Source organism: Spea bombifrons, chromosome 10 (genome assembly GCF_027358695.1).
Source record: "Spea bombifrons isolate aSpeBom1 chromosome 10, aSpeBom1.2.pri, whole genome shotgun sequence".
In the NCBI taxonomy this organism is placed as follows: Eukaryota; Metazoa; Chordata; class Amphibia; order Anura; family Pelobatidae; genus Spea; species Spea bombifrons.
In genome coordinates, this window is record NC_071096.1 from 12,200,707 (window position 1) to 12,214,513 (window position 13,807).

At 42.9% G+C, this 13,807-nt stretch overlaps 1 protein-coding gene across 3 annotated transcripts in view; it reads right to left on the reverse strand.

Moving 5' to 3' along the window:
• Positions 1–11,737, reverse strand: part of BRSK2 (BR serine/threonine kinase 2) — a 45,812-nt gene extending 34,075 nt beyond the window's left edge. For all 3 annotated transcript variants that reach the window (XM_053449390.1, XM_053449391.1, XM_053449389.1), the window contains exon 1: positions 11,242–11,737. In XM_053449390.1, coding sequence (XP_053305365.1) covers positions 11,242–11,335 — 94 coding nt within the window. In that variant the 5' untranslated portion in view covers positions 11,336–11,737. The remainder of the gene's footprint in view (positions 1–11,241) is intronic.
• Between the last annotated feature and the right edge of the window lie 2,070 nt (positions 11,738–13,807).

A 13,807-nucleotide genomic window follows, 5' to 3' on the forward strand; every position in this document is an offset into this window, starting at 1 on the left:
ACATGAGAGAAAGCTTTGAGGAAGAGAGAGAATGTAAAAGATGGAGGATATAAAGATGGGAGAAAAGTTGGACGAAAAAGGAATAAACAGACAGCGGATGCAAGAGAATCGTAGGGGGAAAAAAAACGGAGCGCCTTTGAAAGCCATTTTATACATAGGCCGGGATCTATCGCAGGCAGAATTTGGATTATTTTCATATTAGCTTGTGTTGTTGGATCTGTCCTATTTATGGAAGATTAAACATGCAAGAAAGGATGCTAAAAATACAATTAGTGCCTAAAAAATGTGCAGCGCATCCACTTTGCAAAGTAAACTGTAGGAACATCTGATTTCCCAAGCAATCAAATCTACCGTGCCAAGGAATAGGCTCACATATCGCTATTTTTGTGCAACATTTTTATGGCGAAAACAATCTTGTATACTTAAAAAGAAATAAGGAGAACTGTGTTATGCGGTTTATTATTACGGTAACGATCATGTACGCCGCTGTGCTAGGCTGATCTTGTTGTGAGATGATTTTTTTTAAGCAATTGTTTGGCTTGTCAAAGAACGCCAAGAATGTCCACAATTGGTGAATCCCAATGAAACCATTAAATCATGTACAAATCAGATTTAACCCCTTAAGGACTATGGGCGGTCCCTAAACCCATTGAAAACAATGGATTTTGAGCACGTACATATACGGGCTTTGTCATTAAGGGGTTAAATAACCGAGCCCATCAGATGACCAATGGCCCGAGAATGTTAGAAGGGGGTAATAAATAATATCCTCTAATATATTAGTATATTTAATAATACTTGATTCACGGGTATATAATAAAGCATTTTTCTTTGTTATTTTAATTTGAAGAAAAAAGTACATAACAAGGCAAGTTTATATGTTGATGGATATAGGAGATATATGAAGAGGGGTGAAAGGGGGCTTTAAATAAAGGGCAGAATGAAAGGCAGACAAAGGGGGGAGCGCAAAAGAGAAAGGGATGGAGATGAAGTTTGGTGCAGCACCATCTGCCTACCGCTCCGTGCTACACAAACACCACCCCCTGTAATCTCCCAGCCCGGCTTAGCCCAGATCTGCTCAGTATCCATCTGCTTTTGTGATTTCTGGGGATTGTAAGTGATCCGCGGAAAGGGACCTGGGGCATTGACATGCTGCTTCTCCTGTGTGTCACGCAAAAAGTTTCTCTGGTCGTGATTATTCTATGATCGCCGGTGGCGAGATTACCCAGAATGCAACCGGAGATTGATTAGATCCACGGCACTATATGTAGAATAGCATAGGATGAATTCATCTCGGTTAAGAAATTGCAGACTCATAGCCCAGCACCCCAAGGAAAATAAGATCAAATAACATATGGGACTGGGAATAATTCACCGGGCGTATTATATTGTCATCTGTTACAGTGTAACCCATTTCTGGATATCAATATAATAGAAGATTTTTTATAATTTCTCTGTAGGTAATGACGACCATTTACAAAAGATGCAGCTTCTGGTGGTGCATGTTGAACATTAATGAGTTAATTCATTGTATGGCTATGTCATATTTCTCCCATCATCACCTATTCCTCATCCCTTGCTGCTGTCCTAAGTACTGAACCTATCACTCACATTAAGAAGCAGACTTGTTTATTTTTATTTTTGGCATGAAATGGGTTCGTGTGCCACATATCACTCACAAGGAAGGGGTTAAACAAAGTCACGTTTGGCATAAAAAAATAGTAAAAATGATAGTGCTGACAATCTCAGCCTCGTGAAAAGATGAACTTGAGCTCTGATTGACAGCAGTTAAGGGTTAATGGAATGTCTCGGAAACCTTTTCCGCAGTATTTTCTACTGTTTTGAGATCTGCTTGGGAGAGAAGCAATTAACCCTCGACAGACAGTGTATGCACTGGGGAAGGGTTAGTGGGAAATGTGCACGCTGGTGGCAATGAATGAGTTAATCCTGATTTGCATGTGCCTGACCTCCATTGGTCTCTGCAATCCTAGTGCAAAGAAGCAGCACAGAGACTGCAGATAGAAGCTCTATATATAACTCTGCGGTACGGTGGCGACAAGGACCCTCTCAGCCATTGCAGTGCAGACACCCACACTATTTACACATTGGATGCGTTCACAACAAAAACAATCTATATCATTAGAATGAGAATGCGGGATGCACACGTTACAAATCCCACAGTGTTATTTTGGGTTAAAAAACATATACATTGTATGCTTTCTCTCTACATTCATCTGAGCTTCCACAGGTAACGTTCAGAATGCTTTCACCTGAATGGCAACATGGCAACATTTTTGTACACGAGGGTTAGTGATTGCTGTGGAAATGTCTTGTAAATGTATTATGTTCAATAAAATGTAATAATGATAAACAGTTAAGGCAAAAGCCAAACCAGATCTGGCCAACAACCTCATGGAGTCTATTCCATAAAGTCCTCAATGAAACTCCAAGGTCACCGGTCTCCATTACAAACCAACCGCTTGTACTCATACTGGAAAATCCAAGCTTAAACTGCCCAAATTTGTTGGCTTAATTCGGCAGGGCTTATCGGGCTCACCCAAGACTACAGGAAGCTCAAATAAGCAGCTAAACTTGGGACCTCTGTGCCGAGCTCCAGTGAGTTCCGTCAGGGCTAGCTGGAGAAGCGAGCCAAACATGGGTCTATCAGCTGTTAACGATGCAGAGCACGGCAGTTGTGTGGGCAACCCACCAAATAGAGACTTCCGAGCTGAGCACAAGCCAACTGTGTGCAAGTATCTAAAATTCAGTGGCGAGTAAGAATACCCCAGTATTGGTGAGGATACAACCTCAGACAGGTAATTTTGGATAGCAAATGCAAATGGTATACTCTACACAGATATTGTTGTTGGCAAATCTTCTCTACCTATTCTCGCTTCTAACGATGCAGCCATAACGCTTTATTCTTTACAAAGAATTATACTAAAGTTGCAGTAATGGTCACCCGCTTAAAGTACTAGCCTTCCAACCTTTTGCCATACAGCTTTTCAATACATCCATCACTCTCTCTCAAAACTAAGGCGCGCATATTATTCAAACTACAAGCTTTTAAATTCCAGCGGTTGAGGACTACGGCTCACATAATTTCGAATGGCAGCATGAGAATCACAGTCCGTAGCCACCTGGGCCGGAGGAACTGTCCAAGCTATTCAGCCATAGACTCCAGAATTCTAACCTGTTTGGTAGGTGAACAGCCCTTAATTATTCCAAAGTTGGGAAAGGTTTGTTTGATAAGACCTGGTTTGCGAGTTCACATAAAGCCTGGTTGAAAGCCGATATTGGGAAAGTGTTTACTGTAAGCCGTCCCAAATGTGTTTGCACATTAATGTCCACTGGAGTATCTATGGAAAAGGCATATTCAAACCAGGAGAAGTCCTGCTCTTCCTGCAGAACTATTCCCACCAGTCTCCGGGAAGTTCTGGATTTAGCGAAAGATGTAATCATATCCGGTAACAGATGGAAATTGCAGGTAACCCAATCTTGTTACAGACAACTCTGTCATTAACCTGATTCAGAGTCATACTTACTTAGTGAGACTGCCATAAAGGAACTCAAAGCATCAAATGATCAAGAAAACCCTAAGAACATTAACCATAACACCAAAACCTGTTCCAAGCCAACATTTGTGATGTACTGGCTAACCCCAAATTATCCAGCAGTCCTTGTGGAAATCCTACCATACTACAAATTAACATACATCAGTGTCCTGCATGCAAGCAGGTGTGTGATCTCTAAAATCTAAGTAGGATAAGCAGCAACCAAGTCTTATATGTATTATCAGTGTAGGCCACGTGACAGTTTACTCACCAAAACACTTTTAGTTTAGATGAAGCATTTTAAGCGATAGACTTGACTATGCATTATGAAGGGGCAGTCCCACTGAGTTTCTCCTTAATGCGTGTGATCTCACCAACTAAAATGTACCTTAGGAAGGACCTGAATACCATTCCTGCAGGACTAGAGAAGTCTTAAATCTTTCAACTCACCTACAAACCCATGGTTTACAAAATCCTCTGTTCAGAATGTTTACTGACTAAAGTCCTACAAGACCTAAAAAGATCCTGAATGGTGTAGAATTCCTTCAACTTCAGCAAAAAGATATGTAAATCCCACCTGATCCACTAGATCCTTTCTCCTGTAGCCTGTAGGGGGGTGATGTATACACTCGTTATACGACTTTATAATCTGGAGTCAGGACGTCACCCTATATGAACTATAACTAATACCATCTCAGATTTACACGATAATCGGCGGATAACACTGTATTACAAATAAAAGCAAGACTGATCCTGATAATCAGCACTCTCGGGGTCAGAACACAATTTTCTATAAACGAATGGTGTTTTTCTAGCCTGTCCTCAGCAGCATCAAAACCAGGATGACGAACTGGTTTCTTTTAGAGAAAACCTGGCAAGGGTTACAGTCTTGCTCTGCGGCTCAGATAGAGATTCATATGTGCCCCTCAGACCTTAGTAGACATGGGCCTTCAGCATGTCAGGGTCTGTCACAGATAATATGTCATTACATTACATAAAATGCTATTTTCTGAGCCTACCCTTACTTTTCAGAAGTCAGCTTTCCATTTTGGAATAAAGTAAAACTATTTCAGACTGTCCATTACTTAACAGCTTAAAAACAAAAACCAGAAAGAAAAATATTCAGACGGCACTGAGGATTTCTAACGTGCCAGAGACGCGTAGGGCGAGATTCCAGCACATATGTGTCATTTCTGGGGGCTGCCAGTGTTATGTACAAGGGGTGCGTAAGAACATGTCCAGCCTCTTGACCAAAACAATGGCAGCCATTGTGAGGGCAACAGCAATAGATGCCTGTGTTCCAGTCGGGAAGCCATACGCTCGAGAAGAAACGCGACGACAACCAAGTGAATTGAAGTTTAAAGGGCAGCCCAGGTCCCAAAAGGCCAATGGCTTCTTTAATAACTTCCTGTTTGTGGCCAGGTCTCCGCTATATCCCAGAATGTGAAAACCATGGCCCTTCTTCTTCTGTTACCATAACGTGTGATGGGACTAAATGCCGCCTTGCAACACAACAGGCCTTCTATACGGGTTTCTAATGTGTCATTTATTTTAACTGCTTCCGTGCCGGGTACTGAACCCAATGTATTTGTTGTATTTTCATTGGTTGGATAACAGGTATGCAATGTATGGGATTTCTCACCATTCCAGACCTCAAGCAGTTAATCTGTGGGTTAAACAATGCGACGTGAAGGTCATCCACTGCTAAACGCACAGTTTGGACGTCAGTCCGGAGGCACTTTTATATTTATATAACCGTGCAGGGCATGACGTAGGCTTTGATGCATGGTGCTGGAGGGACTGTGTCTATGCTGGCCGTGATGGAGATTCCACTGGTCTCAGTCACTAATGAAGAACCAAGTATTGTATGTGCTGCGCATTTTATTCCTACACAATTTCCGATCTATGTGTACCTTGGCTGACTCCTCTGAGCAGGTTCCCCTACTGTTCCTCTACACCGTTGGCGCATTCTCACTGATCAATCACAGGCGGCCCCCAGCCGCTGCAAGCCACATGCATTACCCGCCGGAGCATATGATCCAAACACAGAATCTGACAGCGGATGAAAGCCGTTTTTCTACCTGCTGTAAGACCTCAGACCTTATTACGTCTTTGATGCCATCACTGTTTCCATTGTACAACGCTGCGGAACATGATGGTGCTATACAACGCAATTAATAATAACATACAGGACGGCCTTCTACCAATCCCACGCATGTTTAACTTCGCTCACCGTAATAACCTCTACCACTTCTGCTGGAACAGCATTCCACTTATCCGCCACCCTCTCATGGAAGACATCCATTCTTAGATTACTATATTACTGCTTTATGATGGAGTCGTCCCTGCCGAAATGAATCCCTCCTGTGTGCATATTACATTTGTCGCCACACGCCATGAGCCAGTGTCAAAATTTGCTTAGCGGGTCTGCCTGAAAGCTCTGATTCCGCCTACCTCGCTAAACTGAACACTTTTGTAACTAAATGAGGTAGAAACCCCAGTTGTGCTTTCACTGCCCAGATCCTTCCCAGATGTAATTCTTTAACGGTGTCAAATTTTACACCATTCAGAATTTTGGCCGGGAGCACTTAATGGTCATGTGACACAAAAGCCGGCACTGATAGCGTGTTCAGCTTCTGTGTTGTTTTATGGGATTAAAATAATAACTAAAGATCACCCGAATGGCTAAGGTTCCTTTGGTTCACATACTAGACACCGCAACTCACATTTTGCCTATTTAATATATCTTCTTTCCATGGGAGTCAACATATGTTAATAAGCGGAGATCAAAGTGCATCCAGCCCTGTATTATTGGAACGAGTACAGAATACATCATGAATTGCCCAGCGATTAATCAAGTGAAAAGCGGCACACGGACCTAAAAATCTAGTGTGCCGCGATATGGAGGTGGGAGACCCGAGGACCTCTTTGAGATTGTGACCTCATAGGTGCTTGGCGATCGATGACATATGTACACAGCTGTTACCGTTTCCAGGACATAATCAGTCCTTCGGCACACGGTGCATTACATGATATATGACCATCAGGTGCGAGCCCATCATGCCTTTGCATTAGCCAAGTGACAGCTCTATAATGTCCATCATATTAAACTAATGCATAGGGGTTTGTGCGGCAGCTGCTGGGCCATAGTAGGTAATTTGTAGATATCCTGGGGTTGTTTTTCTATAAAAAGAGGCAAAATTCCTCATGGCTTACTTAACAATGTACTTTCTTGACCTCCAACCCCCCCCCCCAGGCTCACTAACAAAGCAGAATATGGCTGGATTCCTTCTAAGCTAAAGTCATTAGGACTACAGAAATTATTAAAGAGCTCAAACGCACCTTTGGCACCTGTGCTTAAGGACAGAATGAGGTTCTGTGACTTAAAAGTACGACGATTAAAAGGTCTTGATTTGCGATGCAGGCGTGGCAGGCAAGTGTTTTGTATGGGTCCTTTATAACTGACTCTTATATGATGTGCCCCCAACGCTTTATGTCTAATACCTTTGTCGTAGGGAGAGATGAGTGGTTAGTCTTTAGTGGTATATTCACTAAAGAGGGGTTTCGATTCCCTAATATCACTATGCATTCTGAAGGGTAAGCCTCTGCTCCTGCAAGAAAGTCTGAATCGACCTTTCATAATGCATAAGTAACGGGAAAGATTTATTAAAACTCACCTCGCTGATTATACATTACACAGGGCCAGATTAGCTATTCTTGGCAGCTTAATGGGGTTCACCCTACATAATGCATAATGATATAAGGGAGTTGGTGAATAGACCACTCGGTGTATTTTATACGAGATGCATGAGATTCTAACGCCCAGGGACCTCAACGCCCCCGATGTGTCAGTTTGTCATTGTCTGCAAGGTGTTCCTGTTCGGTAAAGATTAGGGTACTGTCCCTAGCAAGGCTTAGTGAGATGCACCATGGGAGTTGTAGTTCCACAGCAACTGGAGAGCTTCTTGTTGGCTGCCCCAGGATTAGAGGGTGAATTCTGTATATAAGAGAGAAGCTGCAGATTCAATAGAGGGAGAAGAGTACTGAAGAGGGGCAGATGGGCAATTTCTCCCTGGGCAGCTCTGATTTGCCAATTTGGGCCATTATGACAGTTTTCATTGCTGTTCCACATATATCACTGGGATTCTTGGAACAACAAGGACAATGCATCAGTTATGCCCTGACTGGATCCTTTCTGTGATCACACATTAGTGTTTTATACAGTCTATTTCTGTAAGTTATAGTGTGTACTCTCTACCATTTGTGTTGTGGGGCACATGTATATAGTATTTACCAGGAGATCTCTTAAAACCAAGTGCAAAAATCTACTTAAACTACCTTCCTGAAGCAGCAGCGCCAAGGGAAAAATGAATAGAACACGTTGCATCGAATAGTCAGTGGATGACGAGAGAGAATATGATAGATACATTTAAATGCATAAGAGAATGCAAAAGATAAGTCCATTTCAACAAAGGACAAAATGTCATGGACTAAAACTAGAGGGTGAAAGGGTGGTAGTTAAGTGGAACAGCCTTTCAGTAGAAGTGGTAGTAGAAGTTAAAACAGTGATACATGATTCGGAGCATGCTGAAAAGTTACATTTTTGTTCTGGAGTAGATGTAACCATAGAAATCAATCCGAAATGGAACAGAACATACACCTGCTGCCGGGGCTTGTCCAGCCTTGATTTAAAATATGTGTTTGTGTATGAAGTGATTTTTGGATATACCGTTCAAAAGTTTGGGGACACTTGGAAAACATGGCATTTTCTTGCTGTAACATAATTGCAAAAAAGGATCTTTTAAACTTAAACTGGGATCAGCAAACACAACGTGCCATTGGAGCACAGGAGTAATGGGGGTGATAAAGGAGTGATGGGAGTGATAAAGGGCCTTTGTATGCCTATGAAGAGATTCCATTAGAAATCAGATACCATAGTAATTTACAACATTTACAGCACCTGCCATGTTTTTTTCATCTATTTGAAGTTATTTTTTTTGTGGGGAAAAAATGCTTTTCTTTAAAAAACAAGGACATTTCAAAGTGACCCCAAACTTTTGAATGGAAGCGTTCAGGACTGAGATCTGTCTATAAAGAGGATTTTTTGGTATTCCTGCACAATGTCTGTGTATTAGTAGGAAGACTTTGAGCAGCGAGTCCTTGATGTCGGTGTATCGGTTGGGGAAGGCAGATACGGGTTCGCGAGATATGGATTTTATAAGCTTTTCGAATCCTGTTTGTTAAGGGGGTTAGAAGTCTAGATCTTCATGTCTGTCCCTAAGGCAGCCAGGAGAGCTCTGACAACTGCTTGTTGGGAAGATGAGACGTTTGCCTCCTGATCTCTCCAGAAAGACCAGAGAATACAGCATGAGCTTGGTGTATTTAAACAAACTTTAACAAACGGATAAAATAATAGTCATCCAAGCCACCTTTTGTAATGAGGCGACCCACAGACTGTCAGCCATCCCTGCAAACAAGAAGCATCTCCACATAGACAATATCCCACCGTGTCCTAGAAGAAAAGGGACAACAAAGGGACAATCCACTACGGAGTGACTCAGGTTCCAATTCAGGACAGTTGCTCAGTATGCAATAACTGATTGTTACGGATATTATGCAATTCCCTGATACTCATACATAGGAAATGGGGTAGGAGCCATGGATTCTTGGCTTGTGTCGACTTGGGATGGATGAGATGTATCTCTGTAAGGAAGATATACTGTATTTATGGTAAACCTTAATGTCGCTACTGTGTCTTTTAAGCAGAGCGAAGATGTATTTTGGCTCCGGTTTAGGAAGGGATTTGTCTTTAAAGTGTAAGCAGTGTGTGTACTTGTGTCTTTTGTGTGTGTGTGGGATTGGGTAATTGGTCTTTGTGTGTCTGTGAACTGACAGAAGGGGGGGCATATGTGATCATTTTCACATTGCCCGGGTGCCCCAGCTGAATCCCCTCTGGCTAATTACATACCGGTTGGTTCTAACACCTGCTTCCCTTTCCCCCAAAAAAAGAAGATCTACCCCCCTCCTAAATCTTCTCTTTTCCTGGGACACGACACATCCCCCGCCTCACCAAGCCCTTGAAGATGTGAGCTGTGGCTATTGTTCCCCTGTATGACGGATGGTGCACGCAAGCATCCACGCTTCCAGTGCTGTCACACAATGAAAATTTACCCTTGCACTGCTGCCTTGGTCTTAGGCTTAGCATAGACTTGATCCGGCCATACAGGCATAATTATCAGATGCAGCCCATAATCTCTTTTTCATCAGATCACCCAATATTAGATATAATTCCACGCCGTCTGAGCCTGTGTCGAAAAATCTGTCAGCAGGTGGTCACTCCAGATGAGATATTAAACAGGACTGTCTAAGCCTCTCCTGATAGTCTGTAGCCAGGCGGTTACTTTATATCAGATTTAAACCGGGACACTCGCACCCTGTCCTAATAACCTGCATCCAGGAGGTCACCTCGTGCTAGATATGAAATCCAGTATCGCTCAAGAGTGGACCACCATATCCTTAAAGATAAGAACGGTGACCAAAAGGTGGATTACATTCTGATTGGTTGTGTTAGAAGGAAAGCACTACAAACTATCACATTTTATGTCATCAAAAACATAAAAACGAATAATCGAAGTACTGCACCAACTGGTGGAAAGCGAAAAGGCTCCCGTGACCTCACCATCAAGTCACTGCCTGCATCTGTTGCCAGGGAAAAGAACGTGGAATAGTCGGGTCCATATTCTAATCCTTGGCCCACAAACACTGAGAATGAAACAATGACCCAAGGACTGTCACTTCTGTCACACAGGCTACCGGGCCAGCCAAGAGCTCTTCCCACACAATACACTTTTCTTAGTGATAATTCTATGTCCGCAACACAGTGCGGCCGGTACCTGTCCTATAAAGCAGGCACCCGGTCTTCATGACAGCTACTGGACTATGATGTTTGGTACCGAACAAGAATAGTTGTGAATTAACTTCAATTATATTGCAGAAGGCCTGAGTCTAATGCATTATCTAGAAGGGTTTTTTTTTGCATTATTCCTTTATACTCTGCAATAACCGTATGTTTTGCAGTGTGATTTTCCCGCAATGGAAAAGTTTATACGACAAGCTGGCCCCGGCTCACGAGGAAGTGCAGTAACTACAATATGGTACAAATGGAAGAAGCTAAGCGTGCACAATGACAAGGCATTCTTAGAGCTACTTCTTATGGCTAAGCAGATTGTTTCAAGCAAATCACTCGGTCCCACACCATCAGAAGATGGGATTTTGTAATGTTATGTAGCCGCTGAACCATAATAAATGATCAGTGGAGGTGATTTTCCCACGTTTAGCCTGCCAGGTAAATCCCAAAGCTTCTACCTCCATTTCTAGTTTTGCATCTACCAACGTCAACGCAATTTCTGTACGTCTCCTAATGACCTCAAGGAAGTTCCTATATACCTTTCTTCTCCTGATCAAATAATGACTGTCTCCACCCCATTCCAGCCTTGGTGGAACCAGGCCCATACAGCCTCCAACCAGATGCTTTGTGAACCCAACCCTCAGATTGTCTTGATACATGTAAGGAAGCATCTTTACCCCAGGAGGAGACCATTGCCAAGTACAGGTCCTCCCACAGAATAATGGATTGCAACCACCCAGTCCTCCCTCCTACATCTTTATTGTTTCCGCCTGTACCCACCTGTCTGACCCTTCCCAAGCGTCTTCTCCAGCCGGTATGGACCCACATATTGCATGTGTGGTGTTCCACCACCATCTTTTCCCACTGTGGTCATCTTCTCCTCTCTCTTTCCACGGGGATCCAGATGCAAGGAAAATCCTCAAGAGGAAAGGGGGAGGAGGACTGGGGATGGAGGGGGGGGGTGGCTGTCTTCGCTTCTTCTCCCCCCCTCTCTTGCTGGATAAACCTGTCCGTTCTTGTGACGCCCAACCAAGATCCTTTTGGTCCTCCACCATCAATAAGGACTTGCTTGTCTGCTGGACCCTTTCATATGTTCTGCCTTTAATGCAGATCTCTGAAGTCTCAATGTGATGAATGAAACAAAAAAAAAAGAGAGAGCACACCCTAATGGAAGAAGCACCCTCCTGCTTCTGAAGAAAATAAATAAATAATGCAGTATTGATCACGGTGGATTGTAAAAGCAGGATGGTGTCAGGGTGACGGGAGCATGGTGTGGATGCTGCCGTGTTACATACAAGCAGCCCAGCAGGGACCTGCTGATCACGCTCACTGCTAGAGGTGGGGAGTGAAGGAGGGGGGAGCATGCAGCCCTCTGGAGCAGGGATGTTAGTCTGCGTGTGATTGGTAGATGCAAGGCTCCTTTCTGGTTGGTGGCAGAAGGTTGCATTTTAATTGGACTATGGAGGGGGGTTACCTTGTGTGTAGGGATGTGTGGCAGCGTGTAGATGGAACATTATATGTAAAATGGGTTGCGGAAAATGGCTGATACATTATTTGGTTTTGTGTGAAAATATTTCTAAACTGTGAAACGTTGATTTTGTTCGTCAGCAGAAAATAATATTACGCAAATGCATATTTGTTGCATTTTTATACATCGTTACTTATTATCTAGAACCGGAATGACTATGTATAAGTAACTGTTTTATCACTGGCTCATTTATATATTTTTACATATTTAGTTTTTTCAGCAGGGCGGGCATTACCATCAAATCCATCATTTCACCAAAATAATCCTTAAATCATGCCACTTAAATTGATTGTTGAATTTGTCATCCTTTTTTATTATTATTCAAGAACAATTATTGTCATCAGTCCCAGAGACGATTACACGACCTTCCAGCGAACACGCTTTCCTGATCTCAGAATCTCTCAGACGCGACTTGTTGAGGGCTATATTTTAAAAGTGTGAAGTCCGAAATGTTGCCTAATCACCGTGGCAACCACTGGAATGGTCGACCAGCAGCATTAGCCTGTTGGTTGCTATGGCAATAAGACCACTTTTTCAGGCTTTTCACAAAAATTACTTTAATCCATTATGTATGTTGCATTTAAGTGCATTTATTTTATAGAAATATTCCCTATTACTCTTCTTACTGCTCCACATAATAACTTTAACCCCCTTTATTACTCCATATAACAGATCCATATGACTCCCCCTATTCCTCCATATAACAGATCCATATAATGCCTCCTATTCCTCCACACAACAGATCACTTTAACCCTCACATTGCTCCATAAAATAGCCGTACTCCCCTTTTTACTCCATATAACAGATTTCTATACCTCCTTATTACTCCATATTAGTCACTGCTCTCATAATTTAATTTGGCAACGCATTTAGGAATTCTCGTATGGCTCCATGTAACGTGTATCTGCATCCCCTCCAGTAGGTTATGTGCTGTGTCTGGGAAATAAAGTCCCTGCCTTTGTTATCTAAATACACACAGAATTCAGTATCCATTCGTTCAGCATCTAGTTTTATGGCTTCTGTAACGACTGGCCCATGCGTGCCACACATAGTTCACAGACAGAAGTATTAACTAATAGATCCACCTTTGGCATAATGCGGATTTCTCAAACATTGAGTCTATCACACTAGACCAAAAAACGATTTTGGACACAATACCCCAAAAACCGATAGACCTTATTATTAATTAATTACAGAAAGTTGCCACTGACAAGCAGTTTTCTTGGCAGACGTCTCTCCTACAAGGCTGCCTTATCTTTGTTGTATGTTTACTGCTGACTGAAAATGTCCACAAACACCCTACCAAACCATTGAGTTTGCGCATGCACAATGCTGGGATGTCATGTGAAAGACTGAAAACTTCAGCAAACTTGATGGCGTCACTGCCTTACGAGGCGAGAATGCCATGACTACAGGCGTCCACGGGACTACGGGTTCTCATCTATGGGCCAGTTGGGGAAATCGGAGAAGCAAACATTGTGCTGGGTAACACAAGGTCCCCAAAGCGTGGCTTCTGCAGCACAAAGCTCTCATACCACTGGCACGCACTTCTTTGCGAAGCCATATCCCATCGCCTCCTGTTGGTTTGCGCTAATGGCGGCATAGATTTCCGAGGACATCAACCAGATGAGGATACCCCACATACCAGCCTGCTTAAGAAATGGGAAGCCCTTCCCTGGAGTTAAAAAATCCCTCCGTGCTCAGTAAATATTGAGTGCGAAAATGCTGGTGACCACCTTATACAGAAATGGTTTCAAACAAATACAAACTTGCCCCAAACTCGCCTTATGCCCCAGATGGGTCATATAACAGTGTAA